Genomic DNA, 22399 nt, shown 5'->3' with positions numbered 1-22399 from the left:
CAGTTCCTAATCCGACGCATGCATCCGACGAAGTGGGTAGTCACACACGAAAGCTCATGCTCCAAAACGTCTGTTAGTCTATAAGGTGCCACAAGACTCTTTGCTGCTTTTACAGATCCAGACTAACACGGCTACCCCTCTGATACTTGAGTTCCTAATCCATTTAACATGTGTTCTACCAATACTGTATAGTGTTAATTTTTAGTCAGAATGTTATGTAATATTAAATCAAACAGCTTCCAAAAGTCTAAGTCACTGACATAATTACTTTTTATCAACCAAACTTGCAATCTCAAAGAATGAAATCAGGTTTGTTTGACAAAACCTATTTTTTATAAAACCATGCTGACTGATATTAACTATATTCCTCTCCTTTGATTCTTTATCAGTTTAATCCTGTATCATCTTTTCCATTGCTTTCCATTATTTATTCAGGCTAACTGGCTTATTTTACTGGGATTGATGTGCATGGACACTGCCCCATCGAAGTGGTCTTTCCAGGTCAGGGTTGAGGTACAATGATTAACAGTGCAGCAAAGTTCATTCTGTTGCTACCTGTTCTATGGCTGCAGGCTAAAAAAAACTTTGCAAAAATCAGCCTGGTGGCAGTTTTGAATCTTACAATGAAGGAAACAATTTAATGTCAAGCAAGTGACTACAGAATTTCATGGAGGTAACACCCTTATGCATGGTAAATTGGAAAGAATATGTTGGGGACCCAGTCCTGCTCATTTTACTCACATGAGCAGTTTCACTGAAATCAGCAGAACTACATGGGAGAGCATTAGTCCCTGACTTTGTAAACTGTCACATTGCATCCAGGCTTGCCATGATCACATTGCGTTCCTCTCAATCTTAGTAGTCATAGGTCTGATTCTGTGAGGTGCTGAGCAACCTGAATACTCTGCAAGCTGAAAGGCACTTATTACTTTGCAGAATCACACCATATCTGAATGCCCATTCTTGCCATAACTTTAAAACCACATAATAATCTCAGTCAAACTGATGGGCTACAAATGCTAGTGATTTTACTAAGGGTAGATGTTAACAACTTCATAGTTTACATATCTCAAAATACACGGAGGGTCACCTATCACTTTTTAAAAAATCATTCGACTATTGTAACCCCTTCCTGTACACATCCTCTGAATGTTCTACACAAGCCTGTCCCTTTTGGCTTTGTCATCAACAGAACTTGTTGACTGCATCACATATTTAAGATGGACGGTTGTATTGAATAGTGTTGGTAGTTTAGCACCCACCTGAACCCTCAAAGGACTTCGGAAGCTTACTGACATTGACTTGTGCTATCTCTTCTTGAGCAATATCATTGCTAGAGATGGCTTTGCCAATGGAAAATAGAAGTGGGGGTTAAATGTAAGAAAGGAGAGTGTTTGGCACTGGGCAGAACAGATAACATCAGCACCTGCAAGAGGTAAGAAGTGATCCAGGAAACCTACCCGCTATTCCCATCAATAGTTCTCCAGCTGTGATGCTGTGGCACAATTCTGTGTTAGTGTACCCCCGATTCTATTGCACACAGTTCTCTGGGCAGGAACCACACCAGAGAACAACTGGGCTCTTCCTTTTTCATTGGAATTCTTGTCTGTTGTACCTGAATTACAGTAGCTTTTAGGATTGTGCACCCTGTATATTGCTTTCCATTAAGACTTCATGACTCTCGAGTTATGTTTCCAGTCCTGCCACTGACTCATGTGTGGCCTTGGGCTGAGCCTTTGTTTCTCCATTTGTAATATATGCAAAATGTTACACGTCTTTGTAAAGAACTTGAACAGCCTTGGACAACAAGTTCTCTATAAAAGAGTTAAGCTTTGTTATTCTCTTGCCTTCTGCCACAGAAGGGATTTATTGTGTAAGATACAGCTCTATATAGCATTATGGTAGTGCTCAGAAGCCCCAGATGGGACCCCATTGTGCTAGGTGCTGTACGAATACATAGGAAGATACAGGGCCTAAGCTCTGAGAAGTTTATAGTCCAATTCAATGCAAGACATAACGATTAAGTGGAACAAGCAATAGAAGGGAAGGAAAGGGGGAGACAAACAAGAATATGTTGTTCTATAGCCTAAGTTTGCATACAACTTGATAGTCTGAGCACTGTAACACTGAGAAGGCAGTAATGTTAACTTGGCCACATTGCAGAGTATTTTTTATCTGTCTCCCTTTTTTGTACTGTGAAACGAATAAATAAAATACACAAGATGTGGAATATGGCAGAGTTAATGTCATTTTAGGAACCTCTGCCTTTGAGCTTCCAGACAACCATCTTCTTAGCTTCTCAATATTTAGTCACATCTGGTGTCTTCTGGGGGTAGGACAGAAGTCAATGGCTCTTGGTACATGTACAAAGGTTTTCCCCAAAAAATGAAATTGCAGGATTAGAGCCTGGGTTATTTGCAAAAATCAATTGCTCTCAATGGGATTCTCCATCATTACTGTGAGATTCTACACCATTTGAAAACACTCAGAGTAAGGAAATGCAAACTTAAGGGTTTTACACTAACCCTAAGGGGACACTATCAAGTTAAAATTCACATGGGCTCATTTTCCTGCCCATTGATTTCAATGTGTATGTTTATGGCAGCAATATTGGGCTCCTTGTTCTTTAAATGCATTTTCTTCCCTGTGCCACTAATGATGCCTTAAATTATTAAAGGACAATTTAAAAAAAAATCTTGTTTCTTATGCACTATTTATGCTGTTACCTTCTACTGTGCATTTCACTCTGTTTAGGCAATGAAGATAGATGTGTCCATTTCTAATCATTTTGATTTCCTAGTTGTCACTTTAGCAAGAAGCTGTAGTGGTGGGGTTGAAAAAATGGATAGGGAACTTTATTCCTTTAAAAATAAATAATTTCTATCGAAACTGAAATTTAGAATACCAAGGCAACAACATCTAGGCCATACTTCACTGGATTGTTTTTTACCAAACCAACATTCAGGGGAGGAGCTATCTTCACCTACGCACCCTGAACATAGGGGTCCAGAAGTCCCTTTCAGCTGTGCAAGGATGTGGTCATTTAAGTGAATAGGGCTGGCTCCAAATTCTTTTCTGCCAAAGCCTTGCCACTACCGTGAGTATTTTGGATTTCTAGTTTTGCATATCCTGACTTCTGAATGCTCTTTAAATGTGCCCACTTTACACAGATTATTATTTAAAAATTAAGACCTGATTCTGCAAACCCTTAAAATGGGACTTGTTTCCATGATTAGGGATTACTGTTATGCAGGAGCAAGCCCTGAAATTCTACCTTTTACTTATAAAAATGTACATTAATGGTATGCATTAGCAACATGTATATAGCTGCTTAAAAACATTGTTTTACTTCCCAGTGGTAGTGAATAGACAAAAAGTTTCCCTTGTCCTTAAGTTTCTCCCTTGCTCTATTGATATATGTTGTAGCTATATATAGAAACGGTGAATAATCACTGGGCTTTCATCTGCCTTTCAGGCTAAAGAATGGCTAAAAGAACAAGGAAGAAAACAAATGCTAAGAGACAGCGGTAACAATCCTAGTTAAGAAGCTGAAGACAGGGTAATCATTTTTAAAGAGTACTGTGGGCCGGCTGCACAGAATGCTATGACTACTTCGTTATAACCAGAGTCCCCTGGATTTTCAGAATTCAGAGCAGGCTTCAGAAATGAGCTTTGTCTGATTCCTGAAATGGAATGTACGAAACACTGACAGCAATCTCTTAACTGTGTCTCTTCTCACTGCTGGCTTATCCAGTGTTTCTGAAATGGGGAGATAGGACATGTGAGAGTCTGCAAAACTAGAAGACTGTTGGGAAGAAAATGAAGGGGAAGGAGAAATGGAAGGGAAGAGGGTGAGGAAGACAGAAAGCAGAGTGCAGGAGAATGAACAAATGGGGAGGTCTGTTTTAAAACATGCCTCTCTTCCTCTCCCAGCCTCCAACTGAGAATCACAGAATCCCATTCAGTATTAGGGATTACCATTATTGCTTTGTTTCTAAAGTAGAGATCTGGGAGTCAGGAGTCTTGGCTTATATTTCCCAGCATGCCAAAGGTCATACAGTAACTTCACTGTTGCAACCTCAGCTTCCTCAGCTGCAGAACCAAACATGCAGTACTTTGAGATTCCAAAACATATTTCAAACCACCAGGAATATTAAAAGGGGAGCGGGTTTAATGAAATTTCAAATCACCTGCTGACATTACAATCATTAAATGTTGCATATGTGCTAGTTGGCTGGAACTCTAACTTTCTTTACATGCACATAAGATGTTGAGTTTTCTAAAAATTTATAGTCAGTGGATTCTGCCAACACATACGAGTGATGCATAACTGACAACAGATCTATAAAAATGCTCCTGCAGAAATGATCCATGAAACACTGGTGATTTTCAGGGACCCTGTTTATAATTGAGGCTCAGAGAGCTTGCATCTCATCTTCAACTGTTTCCATCTGACTAAAAGCTCAACTGTGCACATCTTTGTCCTCTGAGTTCACATTCAGGATGTTGTAATCCCTAGCTGTTTTCAGTGGAATTCAATTAATAATCATTGCAATAACACTACACACCAATTCATTTCCGGAGCTCCCAATAATGGGTTGTGGTTTCTCCCTTCCTGCAACTATAACATTCAGGGTGAAGTCTTTCCGCTGTATTCCCATTTACTTGCTCACAAGTAAGACAAGCAGGGTTTGGCCAACAAATAAATTAATAGGAAAGAGAGCAGTGTAATGAAGATGGATGTATCTCTTCTAAAATATATTTCCTGTAGCTTTATAACAGCCTGAAAGTTTGAGAATGGGATTGGCTAAAGAGTTAATGAGATTATCCGTATTGTAATTGCATTGGATCTGCTTTCTGGTGAGGCTTTATATGCTCTAGTAAATACGGCATTGGACTGAGAGTTAGGAGTGTGTGTTCTGTTCTCAGATACGCTGTAACACCAAGGGAAGTCACTTCTCTTCCTTGTGCCCCAGTCTTCCCCATCTGCAAAATGAAGATAATGACGATAACTTCATTCCATTGTAAATGACATGGAGACCTACAGAAGAAGCATTATAGAACAGTTACAAAATATTCCCTGTTTGATAAGATTAATAATGTAGGCATTATCAGGTCAAACATTAGACCAGCTGCATATCTGTGGATCTATTTCATTTTGCAAGAATTGCAAAATTATGTGCGTTGAGATGTGATCTTTGTCCAATTCCACTTATTAGTTTTCTTGCTCTCTCTCATTTTCTGGAAATCCAGAAGGCCTCCCCAGGGAGCTTCCTGTTGTTCATTCCCAGGTGTTTGATAATAAAAACCTGTTCAGTGGGATAAGAAACCCCTAAGTGCATCCCGGAATCCAGCACTTAGTCTATGTAATGCTGGGCACTGTCTGTTTTGCTCTCTGACTTACATCTGTTCTATACTAGCTACACCAACATTTGTACCATTATTAAGGCTGCATTTTCAACATGGCCATCACAAGACCCATGGATCCCATGATTTCATACTGTCGTATTTTTACACATGCTCTGTGGTAACTTAAACTCAGAATTTTCAAAGCTGATAAGTTACACCCTGCACAAAGTCCAGAGTTTAAAAGGGAACAAGACAATTCATAATTAGGGCTAGTTGTCCATTACTGGAGGAGCAGAAAGATCATGAATCCTGCTTTTAGGACAAAATCATGGCACATGTTTATAGCTGATATTAAAAAGGCAGCTGCTGCTGCTGCCTTTGCCAAGGCTGAATCAGGAAAGCAGAGCTGAAGGTGGGGCCTGAACTAGCAGGGACTGGTATAGATATTTTAAATTGTTTTCAGCTAATGGCTAAATGTTATTTAAGGGGTTTGAACACTTTTTGTTTGCAAATTGTAGGCTTTTTTAATTAAAATGATGTAACCTGTGATTCTTAGCACTGTATACTATTAAAATGATTGCTTTTTCTGCTCCATATAATTTGCCATGACAAACCAAGAATCCTCATTATTATTTTGTATGTATTTCAAGGCAACCACCACCACAAACACAATGTCATTTATAAATATGGCCAGTCCATTGAAGAACCAAGTTCTCAGCCTATCCCCCTCAGTAATAAGGTTGCATATATTTAAATAGAAAAATAATCCAGGTGTGGCTTGCTTCCCAGAACATGCAGCCAGGGCTATTCCACAAATGAGTTATGAATCAGAACCCCGTTAAAGAAATGAGTTTGAAATCATACCCTGGAGAAAGGCAGACTGGTTCAGCCCAATTTACCTCTATACAGCACACACCTACTATTTTCTCTGTTTGCCGCTCTAAAATTGACAGAAAAAAAATTGTGAACTGTATAACAAAGAAAACATGCTTAATCCCACATTCCTTCCCCCAATGGAAATTTTGCATGATGGAGTACAAATCAGCCCCAATGTTTGTACATGTAAAACAATAAATCTGACATTTTGTAGGGAGCTGGGTGACATATGGGGTGACCAAACTGGACTCTTGCTTGTGACACTGGAAAATTGAAAGGCAGGATAATATAATGAAAGTGAAATTCACCTACCCAATCTCATTTATTTAGACAGATGTTCCCTCAAGCTGATTATTCACAAAGGAAATTTCAGTTACTACCTTTATTTTTTTTAAATAAATCCTACAAAAGCAGAAATCTCTTATAAAATACTATCAATAGGAATGAGGAGAGGAAGCGGCTTTCAGATAACACAGTGCCATTATAAACCACCCAGTTAGACAGATATACCACATCTATAATATGAAGACTAAATGGATGAGTATGAGTTCTACAGAAGACTCAAATAGACATACCAAGGTACTACAAAAAGCCCAGAACTGGCAAAGACTTACACATTTTGGCTTTATGCACTGAGTAGTCCTATTGACTTCAACCAAACTACTCACAGTGCAAAATCCTAAACACCTTCCTCGGTCTTTACAGGATCAGGGCCTAACAGAGTTACCAGATGTATGCCAATGAGACCCTGCATTACCTCCTAAAGCCCAGAATTATACCTACACACTACATTATTTGTGAGGTTCCTTTTCTCTGTCTCATTTCTTTCCTCCATTATGATAGGACATAACTGGCATCTATACTGCTTAAACAATTGCTTCCTTTTGTCTGCACTTCTAACGACAATTAAATACAATGAGGTGCTCCCTAGATTTTCAAAGGCAAGGGCGGGGCCACTGGCACAAAGCATTTCTCTGCCCCCAGCAGGCAGAAGGAATTTCTCTCCAAGCAGTTAATGTTTTCCACGCGGAAGGCACAAAGAGACCTGGACACACTGACCCAGCTAGAAAACAGCTCCCGCTCCTGCGTGCACCCTGGCCAGTCCCAGTGAAGTGAAGCCTGAAGCTGGGCAGGTGGGAGGTGTTTGCAGGACCGGCAAGCGAGAAGCGTTAGCATCCGCGCTGAGTACCTTTACAAGCCCTCTCAGAAGGCCGGGGTTTGCCGCGTTTTAATGGGGAGCTAGGTCTGGCCGGCAGCGCGCCGGTGGGGCCTCGCCCTGTGCGTGCCTACAGCTAAGGGAGCCCCGCTGCCCCGGCCCGGCCCGAGCACACCCCGCCACACCCGGCACGCAGCCAACGGGGCTCGCCGCTGGGGGGCCACTAGGAACCGGCGGGGCGGGGGGTGGCGGCAGCTCCTCCTCTCGCTCTCATTGGTGCCGGCAGCAGCCGGCGGTGGGTTGAGGCGCCGGCAGGGAGCAGCTGCTGCTGCTGCTGCTGGACCCGGGGCCGCGCTGGGTGTGGGCAGCCTCCGCCTGTGAGCGGGGAGCCGGCGGCCAGCCCCGGAGCCATGTACTCCGGGAACAGCAGCGCCAGCAGCAGCCCGGCGCCCGGCCCGGGGCAGCAGGAGCAGCGGGAGGACCTGCCCCTCTTCAGCCCCAGCACCTACGAGCTCCTGGCGCTGCTCATCGCCACCATCGGCATCCTGGGCTTGTGCAACAACCTGCTGGTGCTGGTGCTGTACTACCGCTTCCAGCGGCTGCGCACCCCCGCCAACCTCTTCCTGCTCAACATCAGCCTCAGCGACCTGCTGGTCTCGCTCTGCGGGGGGACCCTCACCTTCGTGTCCTGCCTCCGCAGCCGCTGGGTCTGGGACGCGCCCGGCTGCCTCTGGGACGGCTTCAGCAACAGCCTCTTCGGTAAGGGGGACCGCACGCCCCCAGCTCCCCCCCCCCATCACTGCCTCCCACCGCCCTCCACCCCACATTCCCCGTCCACCTCCCTGCCCTCCACCCCATTACCACCCACCTCACCCCCATTCTCTACCTACCTCATCCCCCTATTCCCCAACTCATTCCCCACCCACCTCACCCCACAAGCCTGCTACCATCCACCTACCTGCAATCATCTTTTTCCCTCATTTCACTTCCTAACTCAAACCTCCACCCACACCACTTTATCCCCTTCCACCACCACCCTACCCCATCTCAGTCCCCTTACCACCTACTTTTACAACATGCTCTACCTTATCTCCATCCCACCAGCTCCAGCTCCCCCCTCTGCATAACCTTGTCTCTATACCACACCCAAGGACCATCTCAAACCATCATCAATGTATTTTCCCCACGTCACTACTGACCCTGTGCCATTTTCTCTCTCTACTACTGTATGCCACCAATTTCATCCTCTTATTGATACTATTTCCTTTTTCCTCCAGCACCTCTTTCCCTTATTAGATATCAATAATGTCCAGAAAGGCAGTTTTAGTGTGAAGTCCTGGCCAAAAAGACTGTTTCCATGAAAAGGGAATGGGGGAAAACCTGCAGTCTCTGCTTACTGTGCTTTTAAGAGGTAGGATGCTACTGCTTGAAAGTATAAAGTGTGTTTCTTGTAGTGATTATAACATTTACCAAAAGCAAGTTCAAAGATTGGGACCTTCTGCATGGAAATTTACTTATGTAGAGTAGTTATTACAGCCTATACCCGCTTTTGGTAACTTTTATTATCAGAAAGAAAACTCTTGAAAATTAATCAGGAGAGCTAGAACTGAATCAGACAAGTGTGCCTCAACATCCCCTCCCTGCTGGCAAAAGGGTCTGAGTAAGCTGTTTTGAAAACATAGAAACATCTTCAAAGAAAATCCTTCACTTATTTGAATATTGTGTGTCATCATTCCTAATTTGTAAGGCAAAACAAAACCTTATGGAGAAGGGAAAATTATAACTAATGACACACCAGAGGCATCTCTGACCAGCCAGACAGCAGAGAAGTCTGAATATCATGGGAGCCACATCACGATATCAGGAAATTTAGAAGTCAGCTAGGTCTTTGTCCAGGAAGTTATCCAAAACATGGAACATGTTTTGTTTTTTCCACTCTCTGCATCAGTTCTGAAGACACACCAGTACTCTTGATTTGTCCAAAAAAAAAAGCATTAGTAACAAAAGTGTATTTTTTTATGCTGCTCTTATCTTGAATGTTCACTTCACCCACATGAGAAACAAGTATTATTGGTGGTTGTAGCATTCCTAAACTATTGAACACTGTAAAGTACAATTTTCTGTAGTGACAAGTGTTTCTGAAACCACTATTTACATTTTAAAAAAGACTTAAAGTCAAATATGAAAGATGTTAAGTAACTTTTAGAGACAGTTTATGGAAGTCTGATAGAATACATCCTGTGTTTTATCAATCAGTGCAGGCTGCTGGAAAGAAGAACATTTTTCTTTGATTAATAATGTTGCAAAAAGATATAGCAATTGCTGTAAACAATCACAGAAGTAGTTAGAAAAGAACTTGAAATATGGTTATTGACTATCAAATTCTTTGACACACTTATAAAATACAGAGATATAGGTAGGTGTGTACGCAAAAAATATGCACCTGCTTTAGTCTACCTCCCATAAGCAACCCCTTATAAGATTTTCAAACTTCCCAATATAATAATTTTTGTATCTTCAGCTATAATTCACCTCTAATAAACAACCTGTTTGGTGGTGGATTAGCTGATCACTTATGACTGGTTTCACTAAAGCTATTAACAGTGGAAATGCTTGTGCAATGAAGGGATGTTGTGGGTGCAAGATGCTATTAGACTGCAAACTCACTAGAACAGGAACTATTTACTTGTTTTGTATGGTGCTTAGCACATTCCTGGGGTCTTAAAAGTAAACCCACTTGTGCTTGCCATGATAGTAGGACAGAACCCTACTAGCATAATGTTATCTATGTCAGTCAGGTATTTCAGACACTTTTTAAAAAAAAAGAAAAAAAACACCTCTATGCATCTACTGTGTTTGTTTTGCATGTGACCTCATCCAGAGTTTACCATTACACTTACTTAAGCAATTTTAAAATGCCATTCAGTTTACTATCCTTTTTCTCACATATTGCACTGACTTCCAACAGCTGTTTTTATATTTTTGTACTTAAATACATATCCAAAATATAAAATACACTGTAGAGATCAATGTGAAAAAGCTATAATCAGATCATGATCTTCAAAAAATATCACGTTAAAACCATACGTATACATTGCCAGGATAAATGCACTATTATATACAGCTGAAATCATTTTCAATTCCTTTCTGGAAGTGTTAATGGCTTGTCTTTTTTTAATATATCCATACAATTATGACTGCTAAGTTTGCGCTTTAAAAATACAAAAATACCCTCCCACCCCATTCACACAAAAAACACAACCACATGCGCACACAGAGTTGTTCCAAAAATTAAGAAAAACTTTTAAGGCTGCATCTAGAAGCTGGGCTAGTGTTTACACCACAGAATCACTGATGCACATAATTACTTTCCCCTAGAATTTTCTTCCTCCTTGAATTGCCTATTACATTGCCTTATGGAATCTGATACTTTAATGCATTTTGTTCAACTTCCACATTAAAAACAAAACCATTTAACTATTATGTATATATAAATAAAACCTGACTATCTTAATCTCAAAGTACTCTATATTACAGCTAATCTGAATTTTGCACATACTATATATACATTTTGTTCCCAATAACTGTAGAAAGACTGTATAATCTAGACACACATGAAAAAGAACAAAATAGACAGGCTGTATGTTACAAATACCTGTCACTTTAAAAACAGGTGCATTCCAGACTACCAAAATTATTGAATAGGAAGAGTTTCACTTACACATTGCATGTTAGTGACTTCTAAAGTGGAACTCTGACTTTGTCATGTCCACCATGACAGCTGTCTAAACATGAATTTAGTGCTCAAAAAGAACTTGAAAATTGACAGTTCTGAATTTTCTGAAGTTCATGTCCTTTTGTAAATAGACCAGGTGCAGCCTTGCACATTCCATTCTCTCATTATGCCATGGCATAGTGACCTAACAGGGTCATTTCTAGAGTGAACATGTAGTTCAGTCATCACAGATATTGAATTCTTGGCCTCGCAAGTACCAATTAGTTTTTGTGTTGTTGACACCTGTCTGAGAACTTGACTCATTTCACACTGAATGACCACAAGGCGTTTAGCTGTGATCACTATTGTTTGTGCTCACATCTTAAATATAGACCTAGGCATTCATCCCTGGCAGAATAGAGGCTTATTGAATTAGTTTATCACCTACAAAGGCCAGGTTTCAACTATAGTGATCTTGTTATATCCTCTAGTAGAATTTACTACCATCACAAAACTACCACACAAACTTAGGGCTGACCTACAAAGAGGATATTAGAGTTAAGCATTTGGGATTGAGTTATATTAACCAACCAGTCTGGAGAACATCAGCCCACTCTTTCTACTAAGACATAGTTACATGTAAATCCTCTTTTCTCATTCTTCACCTCTTGTGCTCACAGATTTTCCCATTGTAAACTTGAACAATCTTCAGTTGAAAGGCCCACATTCTAGGGTGGAGACAATCTTAGATATCAGAGTTATATTCTGCACTTATTTCTTCACACACCACTTTTGCACAAGTCAGCTTTGTCATGCTATAGGCTAAGGTTTTCAAAAGTGACGAGTGATTTTTGGATGCCAATTTAAGCCATTTTAAGACAGTTTAAAGTGGGTCTGATTTTCTGAAAGTAGGTTCATGACAGTTTCTAAAAACCTTTTAAGGATGGGCATCCAAAATCACTAGTTCTCAGTCTTATTTTAAACAAAGTTGTTTTTACAAGACTGCTATTGGTTATACTTTGAAAATAGATATCAAAATGCTTCTGTGTTCAACTGGAGCATTTCAGTATTATATGATAGGTATGGCATGTACAAAAAAGACATTGAGACAGCATCTGCATTTTGTATGGCATATTCTAGTTTACCATATAATTTCTGGGAGGTTATTTCACAAATATAAGGGTACTTATTTCTGTTGGGATTTTGGAACAGTGCAGTTTTAAGAGCTCCTGTTTAAAAGAGCCTCTCTTTTTGAGAACTGTTTTGACAGATTGCAGGTGTCTTAGCTCCAAAACGTAGACTTTGTCAGCAAACTCCACATTCTAAGGCTTTTCAGTCAGGGGAAAAGTAACAGGGCTTGGAACTCAACTCCAGTGAAAGTTGACTCACTCAGGGTCCAATTTGATCCAGGGATATACACGCTATTTCTTATGTATTTCCTGCAGTACCCTACTTTTGCATTAATTTTGGTTCATTAGCTGACAAGACCGTGTAGCAATGGCTACTCCCCAGGCAGTAATAGGTTGCTTGGGGCCTGCTGTTCACTCTACCAGGCTCTCAGTCTGCTGTTATGTTTGGAACCAGGAAGGGTGGTTATTGATTTGGAAAATAAAGGAATTGTCAAGGTCAGACTGGAAGTACTCTGTGCGATAGACTCCCAAACTCTTAAATCATATGCACTGTAGGACTAACTTTGTTCTTGTTTCATGAATAATAATCCATTCCCGATTAATTTTTTTCTGAGCAGAATCTGAAGTCAGATGAAACTTCCCTGTATATGTATTCACAATGGGGACTGTGAAAAGAGCAGGCATTTACACCATTACTGTGCCACCATCTGCAGGATTCCTTATACTTAGGGTGGGAAATAATATGGTAAATTTAATTACTACTCTTGAATTTTTAAGTAACTTTTACATTACCTTTCCCAGATTATAGCCCCCATCTAGTCCATTAAATCGTAAGTGTGGAGCCACAGTGGTTCCAATATGATGGGAAGAGATAGGTACTCCAATTAATAGGTGTATTTTAAGCTATAAGGAGGTCTCCATTCTGATGACTTTGTAGGAGCTCTGTACTTGTCCTGGTGAGCTCCTCTGCCTATGAGAATATGAACCTCCTTCCCCTCCTCCCAACCTATGGGAGCCAATTTGGTAGCAGATGGCATCTTAATTCTGTTTAGTCACAAGAGCTATATTGCTGAATCTATCTGGAAGATTTCTTGTCTAGCATGTATTTATCTATCCACGTGCTAGAGAGGATACCTGATAGCTAAAACACGAACCTTTTTAAAACAGACTCAGTTCCCATTAACTAAAGCAGGAATTTTGCCTAAGGACCACAGAATCAGAGAATTAAACCATTAGATGTGCATCTGGTAGCTTGTCATGAATCTAAAAAATCTACAGCTAGTAGTGCCCACCCGCAGACAAATTTGAAACTGCATATCAGGCTGTTTTGAATCCCAATATATGCAGTAGGGCCATGCTTTATTATCAGGCATAGGATTAGTCCTGTACATGTGATAATATTTCCTGAGGTTTCAGAAAAATGCCTGATTGACTCCAAGGAGCATATTGTTCTCTTGCTACCTACACAATTTCAGCTAACACTGATGAGGGTTATTCCACCTATCAAAAATACTATTCCCATAAACATTTGCAAATACATTGAAATTTGTCTTAAGCAAGCTCTCAAAGAATGCTGAATTGGTTGCATACAGAAATGATCTTACGAAAGGTATTTTTGGCCACACTTGCAGCATTTGCAGCGCTGTACTGAGAGGTGCATTGTGGGCAGCTATCCCACAGAGCACCTCGTCCCGTTTTGGCGCCACTTTGGCGCTGAGTATTGTGGGAAGGGGAAGGAAGTGTGTGGGTCATTTCGCTTCCTGTTCCAACGCCCCGTGGTGCATCGCTTCACTTCCCAGCAGTCACAGTTTCCCCATCCACGTTTCTTGCCATTGTGAGTGCAGCACGCTTTCTGTGTGAAATGGAGCCTGAGCTGCTGAGGACTTTGCTGATGACTGTCGCCAGCACATTACGTTTGGCAGTTGAGCTATTCCTTCAGCTCCAAAGTGACAGTGAGGAGTTCGACGATGATCTGGATTTGCCCAATGCGGGTGACATGAAAGTTGTGGTGGTAACGGAAATGCTCAGCACCGTGGAACGCCGCTTTTGGGCTCGGGAAACAAGCACTGAGTGGTGGGATCACATCGTCATGGAAGTCTGGGATGATGAGCAGTGGCTGCAGAACTTTCGTATGAGAAAAGCCACTTTCATGGGACTCTGTGCTGAGCTCGCCCCCACCCTGTGGCGGAAGGACACGAGATTGAGAGCTGCCCTGACAGTGGAAAAGCGGGTGGCTATTGCAATCTGGAAGCTGGCAACTCCAGACAACTACCGGTCGGTCGGGAACCAGTTTGGAGTGGGAAAGTCGACCGTTGGAATCGTGTTGATGCAAGTTTGCAGGGCCATTAATCACATCCTGCTAAGGAGAACCGTGGCTGTGGGGAACGTGTAGGACATTGTGGATGGCTTTGCAGAAATGGGTTTCCCTAACTGTGGAGGGGCAATAGATGGGACGCATATTCCTATTCTGGCACCACCCCACCTAGCCTACGAGTACATTAATCGCAAGGGGTATTTCTCTATGGTTCTCCAGACGCTTGTGGATCACCGTGGGCGTTTCATTGACATTTACACAGGCTGGCCTGGAAAGGTGCATGATGCACGCATCTTTTGGAACAGTGGCCTGTTCAGGAAGATGCAGGAAGGGACATTTTTCCCAGACCGAAAGATCACAGTAGGGGACGTTGAAATGCCCATTGTGATCCTTGGGGACCCCGCTTACCCATTAATGCCTTGGCTCATGAAACCCTACACAGGGAAGCTGGACAGGAGCCAGGACCATTTCAACTACAGGCTGAGCCGGTGCCGAATGACTGTGGAGTGTGCTTTCGGCCGTTTAAAGGGGCGCTGGAGAGCCCTTTATGGGAAGCTAGACTTGGGGGAAAGCAGCATCCCTGAGGTTATATCCGCGTGCTGTACCCTCCATAATATTTGTGAAGGGAAGGGTGAAACATTCAGCCAGGCATGGACCAACGAGGTACAAGTCCTGGAGGCTGAATTTGCACAGCCAGAGAGCAGGGCTACTAGAGACGCCCACCACAGGGCAACAAGGATTAGGGATGCCTTGAGGGAGGAATTTGAGGCTGAAAGCCAACAGTGGTGTTTTTTGCCTTGGTCAGGAGTGACGTGCACTGGTTACAGTACTTTTAATTGCCTGTCTTTTCCTTGCTGTTTGTTACCTGTGTTTTCCTTGGTGTTTATCTTTCACTTTATGCAATAATAAAAACTGTTTCATAATCAAAGAAATCATTTATTTAAAAAAAAGCAAGTAAACGGGCATGGGGGTTGGTTGTTGAACTGTACATTCATAGGTTTGCATATGTACTGCCAGGAGTGCTGTGCACCTCAGGATTGTACTGTTACATGGTGATGGGGGTTGAGTGCAGAGGGTAAGGGTCATAGTTCTCTGGGCTCATAAGTGACCGTACAGGTGTCGGGGGCAGCTGGTGATGGTGTAGGTAAGAACCTGGATGCTGGGGAACGGGACTTGGAGCTGACATTGGTGCATAGGGGAAAGAGGTTTGGGAGGGTGGGGGTTTGGCACGGTAGTGCTCTGCCTGCATTGCTACCAGTGACTGCATACAGTCTGTTTGGCGCGCCATGAGGTTTATAAGCTGCCTCGTGGTTTTCTTCAGCGTCAACACCTTTCTCCTGCTTTCTGTTTCCTTCCAGTGCTGCATCTTTTCTCTCCATTCCTGCGCAGTTTTATTCTCTGTTGCACACTGGTTCATAATTGCCTTCACCAAATCTTCCTTGCTTTTATTAGGCTTCCTTCTCAGGTTCTGAAGCTTTCTTTCAGTCACTGATAAGACCGGTCCAGGACTAGTCAAGGACACTATAAAAATACAGCAAATTATACATTTTAAGAGAGCCTGCATTGTGTATAATCTGAAGTTAGTTTCAAGTCTCACACTGTAGCATTCCTCAGACATTTCAAACACAGCTAGAGAATTCACAGCCTCCCAGAAATGGTAAGTGAGGGTAGCATAGTAGAAGTAGAATTCAATAGAACCTGGGAGACATGCTGGGAAACACTCCCTCCATGTCCCTCAGGAATTAAACCTGAGGTTCCTGCCATGGTTTGCCTGGGCAGGGTGCTTTTTGCTTCATGGGTGCACTGCTTTTTTGGGGCTTTGGTAAAGGCAGGAAGCAAGCAGCAGTTGGGTCCTGCACTGAAACACTCCCTCCATTTCCCACAGGAGTTAATACTTGAAGATATCTCCCTGCTGCGGGTTACCTGGGAAGCAAGGGAGGGTCTCCTACAACAATGCGGATTCCGCCCTGGCACCTATGCAGCTTGCCTGTGTGCAGCCATGGTCCCTCCACCCCTCCTGGAACAGTAGCGCGGAAGCGTTAGCCTGACTGGGACAGGGACCACACTGGCTCTCCCTTTAAACTTGGTCACGTGAATTGCCTATGCTCTTGCAGAAACTTTTGAAGAGATTAGAGGCAGATTACCGCGACGTGATAGACCACATCAATGGGATATTCCATGTCTAGGCATGCAAGCATGCAGCCATACCAGCCCCCCCTCCTCTCCCAAAACCTTTGCATTGCAATAAAAGCTGCTTACCTGGGACCTGCTCCTGTGATTCTTCTGCACCTTGTCCCAGGGGCTGCGACTGGCTAGCTTCCTCCTGGATTGAGAAGAGCTCCTGACTGCATGCCTCCTGGGACTCCGGGGTGTCTTCCCCCACCACACTAGCCTCACTGTCTGCCTCTGCCTCCCCCTCCCCTCCTCTACCGGCTCTGAACTGTCCATCGTGGTCCTTGGATTTACAGAGGGGTCACCCCCATAAATCGCATCCAGCTCCTTGTAAAACCGGCAGGTCGTGGGGGCAGCGCCGGATCGGCGGCTTCCCTCGCGTGCTTTGCAATAGGCACTCCGCAGCTCCTTTACTTTTACCCTGCACTGCAGCGCGTCACGCTCATGGCCCCTATCCTGCATGGCTCTTGATACCTGGGAAAAGGTATCATAATTCTTACGGCTAGAGCGCAGCTGTGCCTGCACAGATTCCTCCCCCCAAACACTGATGAGGTCCATCAGCTCGCCATTGCTCCATGCTGGGGCTCGTTTGCCACGTGGAGGCATGGTCACCTGTAAAGATTCACTGATTGCACTCCACACCTGGCTGAGCAAACAGGAAGGGGATTTTTAAAATTCTCGGGGCATTTAAAGGGCGGGTCACCTGAGGCCAGGGCAGTAGAGTCTGACCTGATGAGCAGAGTGGCTGAACAGACATTCTGGGATACATCCTTATACCCTGGAGGCCAATCACAGCGCTGGTGTGTGGCCACACTTGATGACCAGCGCTGCAGCACCAGCGCTGGAATCCTTATTCCCCATGCTGAGTGAGGTGTACGGCCAGCGCTGCAGCCAGGTGTGGCCACTTACTAATTGCAGCGCTGGTGGAGGCTTTCCAGTGCTGCAAATCGCCAGTGTAGCCATACCCTAAGGCACACCAAACCAGCCAGACAGAGAGGACCTTGGTTTTACCCCATTGGCTAACCAGAAGTCATACAAGCAATTCCCTTAGACACTCCAGTTTCCCAGTATCACCACCAGTGCCACTCATTATGGGGATGACTGGTTATGAAAACCAATACTCCAGTAAAAGAAAAAAAGAGGTTCTCCTGATCCCAAAGGACCAAGCCCCAGACCCAGCTCAATATATGTCAGAGCTTACCCACACATCACCCTGTTGCCAGTCCTCTAGAAACTAAAATCTAAAAGTTTATTCATAAAAAGAAATATAAATGAGCTAAAATTGGTTAAATGGAATCAATTACATACAGTAATGGCAAAGTTCTTGGTTCAGGCTTGTGGCAGTGATGGAATAAACTTGGTTCAGGCTTGTGGCAGGTTCAAATCAAGTCTCAAGAGTACATCCACAGCTGGGATTATCAGTCCTTTGTTTAGAGTTTCAGTTTGTAGCAAAGTTCCTCCAGAGGTCAGAAACAGGATTGAAGACAAAATGGAGATGATGCAGCTGCCTTTTATAGTCCTTTTGCCATGTGGCTTGTGCTTCCTTTGTTCAAAAACAAGCTACCCAGCACATGGCATGGAAAAACCTTAGAGTTCTGTCCATAGGCATATCTCTGCATGCCTTGCTGAGTCACAAGAGGTATCTGCATTCTCTCAATGGGTCAATTGTATAGCTGATGGTCCTTAATGGACCATCAAGCAGGCTAGGCAGCGCTAATGCCACATTGTCTGGGGTGTCACCCAGAAGCATAGCACAAGTTTGAAATGCAGACAGGATAGAGCCAATATTTATAACTTTAAATACAAAAATGATACATGCATACAGATAACAATCATAACCTTGTCATAGTCAGCTTACTTAACCTACTTTGTACAAGATTTGCCCACTGTAGGACTTTGGTTACAACAGTGATCTATATGGTCAGAGTTTATGTCAATAACGTCACAGAACAGTACTCTAATTATGGATAGAAAGCTATGTCCTTTCTAACAGCATGCTATTTTTCTTGTAAAGATATATATAGGAACATATTTTAAACTTCCAGCTCTTAGCCATTTGACTGAAAATATTCTTTCCACATTGTTGGAGAGTTCATAGTATATGCGATAGCTAAATTATGACTCATTCACTTCACAGATAATTGAGTTCCTGAGCTGCAGCAAATACAAATGACATTCCTTGAAAATTGAAGTCTGTTCTAAGTAGACCAGTTTAATAAAGGTGAACTGCCAAGTAAATATTACAAATTAGGGCTTTATGGTCTTCTCCACTAGTGTGAGGAGAAAAACTAGAAAGTTTTCCAAGCAATTTTATAGCCTCTTCTCTCTTGGGGAATGCCTTGACCCTGGTCTACACTATGGGGTTAGGTCGAATTTAGCCTTGTTAAGTCGATTTAAAAAATGACCGCGTCCACACAACCAACCCTGTTCCGTCGACCTAAAGGGTTCTTAAAATCAACTTCTGTGCTCCTCCCTGGTGAAGGGAGTAGCTCTAAAATCGACCTTGCTGGGTCAAATTTGGGATAGTGCGGACACAAATCTACGGTATTGGCTTCAGGGAGCTATCCCAGAGTGCTCCAATGTGACTGCTCTGGACAGCACTTTCAACTCTGATGCACTAGCCAGGTACACAGGAAAAGCCGCGGGAACTTTTGAATTTAATTTCCTGTTTGATCAGCGTGGTGAGCTCAGCTGCACTCAGCAACACAGGTTACCATGCAGTCCCAGAATCGCAAATGAGCTGCAGCATGGACTGAAAGGGAGACATTGGATCTGATTGCTGTATGGGGAGAAGAATCTGTGCAAGCAGAACTCTGATCCAAAAGAATAAATGCAAATATATTTGCCAAAATCTCACAGGGCATGTTGGACAGAGGCTACACCAGGGACACACAGCAGTGCCGGGTGAAAGTTATGGAGCTCAGGCAAACCTACCAAAAGACAAAGGAGGCAAACCGTCACTCTGGGTCAGAGCCCCACACATGCTGCTTCTATAAACAGGTCATGGCATTCTAAGCGGGGACCCTACCACTTAGTCCGTGGACACCTGTAAGGGGGGAGTCTTATGCAACAGGGAGGAGGATTTTGTGGATGAGGATGAGGAGACTGAGCAGCAGGCAAGCAGTGAATCCATTCTCCCTGGCAGCCAGGAACTTTTCATCACCCTACAGCCAATACCTTCCCAATGCGGGATCCCTGACCCTGAGGTCGGAGAAGGCACCTCTGGTGAGTGCACATTTGTAACTACAGTACAGGGTTTAAAAGCAATAGTATTCATGGTCACCTGGTTGAAATAGGGGAATGTTTGTAAGGGAACAGTAAAAGGACCCCATTCATGCTGGGCTGTTTGCGTTTGGCTAAAAGGGATCATCCCGGAGAATAGCCACGTGGCAGGGGGAGCAGGGAAGGGATCACCCCCAGAGAATAGCCATGCAGTGGGGTGAGGACAGGTGTGTGCTGCACATCTACCCAAATACTGCAGCCCCTCCTTTTAAATGTGAAACCCAACCCATTGCTTGCTCTGGGAAAGGAGAGTGCTGCAGTTTGAAAACATTTCCACATGTTATGAAGACATAAGAAGCCAACCCAATTTTACTCTCCCTTTTTATCTCCCCTCAGGTGCAAATGTTTCTATGCTCCCCCTATCATCTCTGTCTTTGTGGTTATCACAGATTAGAAGGTGAAAAAAATGCACTTGCAATGACATGTTTTCCAAGCTGATGCAGTCTTCCCATACTGATAGGGCACAGCTCAATGCATGGAGGCATTCAGTGGCAGAGGCCAGGAAAGAATTGAGTGAGTGCGAAGAGCGGAGGCAAGATGCAATGCTGAGGCTAATGGGGGAGGAAACGGACATGCTGAAGCATGTATTGGAGCTGCAGGAAAGCCAACAAGAGCACAGACCCCCACAGCATCAACTGTATAACTGCCAACCCTCCTCCCCTAATTCCATTGCCTCCTCACCCAGACGCCCAAGAACATGGGGTGGGAGAAGGCTCTGGGCACCCAGCCACTCCACTCCAGAGGATGGCCGAAGAACAGAAGGCTGTCATTCAAGCAGTTTGATGTGTAGTGTGGCTACAATAAACAATGTGGCCTTGTCCTTCCCTCCTTCTCCACCCCACCCAGGCTCCCTTATCTGTTTAATAATTACAAACAAAAATTAAGTAAGAAAGAATGCATGGTTTCAAAACAGTAGCTACTTCATTTCAAAGAGGGGAGGGTGGTTGGCTTACAGGGCATTTAAAATAAACAACGGGGGCAGGTTTGCATCAAGGAGAAAAACACACCACTGTCACACCGAAGCCTGACCAGTCATTAAACTGGTTTTCAAAGCCTCTCTGATGCATAGTGCACCTAGCTGTGCTCTTCTAATCGCCCTGGTGTCTGGTTGCTCATAATTGGATGCCAGACAATTTGCCTCAACCTCGCCATAAACGTCTCCCCCTTACTCTCACAGCTATTATGAAGCACACAAGCAGCAATAACAATGGGATGTTGGTTGCGCTGAGGTCTGACCTCGTCAGCAAACAGCACCAGCGAGCTTTTAAACATCCAAAGGTACGTTCTACCACCATTCTGCACTTGCTCAGCCTATAGTTGAACTGCTCCTTACTACTGCCTGTGTAAGGCTTCATGAGCCATGGCTGCAAGGAGTGGGCTGGGTCTCAAAGGATAACTATTGGCATTTCAACATCCCCCACAGTAATTTTCTGGTATGGGAAGTAAGTCCCTTCTTGCAGCTGCTCAAACAGCCCAGAGTTCCTAAAGATGCGAGTGTCATGCACCTTTCCTGGCCATCCTACGTAGATGTCAGTGAAACGTCCCTTGTGATCCACCAGTGCTTGCAGCACCATTGAGAAGTACCCCTTGTGGTTTATGTACTGGTTGGCAAGGTGGGCCGGTGCCAAGATGGGGATATGCGTTCTGTCTATCGCCCCATTGCAGCAAAGCCATCCACTATGACCTGCACATTTCCCAGAGTCACTATCATTGCTAGCAGAAGGCTAGTGATTGCCCTGGCTACTTGGATCACAGCAGCCCCCAGGGTGGGGGAAAGCAACTCGCAGAGTTCCAGGAAAGTGGCCTTATGCATGCAAAAGTTTTACAGCCACTGTGAATCATCTCATACCTGCAACTCTATGCGGTCCCACCAGTCTGTGCTTGTTTGCCCGGACCAGAATCAGCATTCCACTGCATCAGCCAGCCCCAGTGCCGCCATGACCAATTGCCACAGCCTGTGCTTTCAGGAACATCTGTGTCCATATCCTCATCAAAATCCTCCTCATGCTGACATCTCTTAGCCTGGTTCTGCATGTACTCAAGGATAATGTGTGAGGTGTTTACAATGCTCACAACAGCAGCGGTGACTGTGAGCTGAATGGGTTCCCTGCTTGCCATGGTGTGGCGTCTGCAGGAGAGCAGAGTTGCAGCGGAAGCGGTGGATAACAACGGTTAGCAGTCCTACTGCACCGTCTGCTGCCAGCAGGACACAACAGTGGCTGTTTTGCTGAGCTGAGCGGGCTGCACGCTTGCTGTGGTATGGCATCTGTGCAGAAAAAAGGCGTGAAATGATTGTCTGGCGTTGCTTTTATGGAGGGAGGGGAGACTGATGACATGTACCCCAAACCACCTGCGACAATGTTTTTGCTCCATCAGGCATTGGGAGCTTAACCTAGAATTCCAGT

The 22399-nt window shown here is 43.8% G+C and overlaps 1 protein-coding gene and 1 long non-coding RNA gene across 2 annotated transcripts in view; one reads left to right on the top strand and one right to left on the bottom strand.

The window, feature by feature from the left end:
* Positions 1–3836: 3836 nt before the first annotated feature.
* On the bottom strand, positions 3837–7637 carry LOC123365774. The gene is made up of 3 exons (XR_006577747.1): positions 7285–7637; positions 6214–6289; positions 3837–4986 (listed from the first exon to the last, which is right to left on the bottom strand). It is a non-coding gene; the product is annotated as an uncharacterized LOC123365774 (long non-coding RNA).
* A 154-nt stretch (positions 7638–7791) lies between these two features.
* OPN3 (opsin 3) overlaps positions 7792–22399 on the top strand; it is a 29075-nt gene continuing 14467 nt past the window's right edge. The window contains exon 1 of the mRNA XM_045010318.1: positions 7792–8140. Coding sequence (XP_044866253.1) covers positions 7792–8140 — 349 coding nt within the window. The remainder of the gene's footprint in view (positions 8141–22399) is intronic.

The sequence above is a fragment of the Mauremys mutica genome, chromosome 3, assembly GCF_020497125.1.
Source record: "Mauremys mutica isolate MM-2020 ecotype Southern chromosome 3, ASM2049712v1, whole genome shotgun sequence".
Classification (NCBI taxonomy): Eukaryota; Metazoa; Chordata; order Testudines; family Geoemydidae; genus Mauremys; species Mauremys mutica.
Note: the sequence above shows the minus strand (reverse complement) of the source record. Positions and strands in the feature narration are given on the sequence as shown.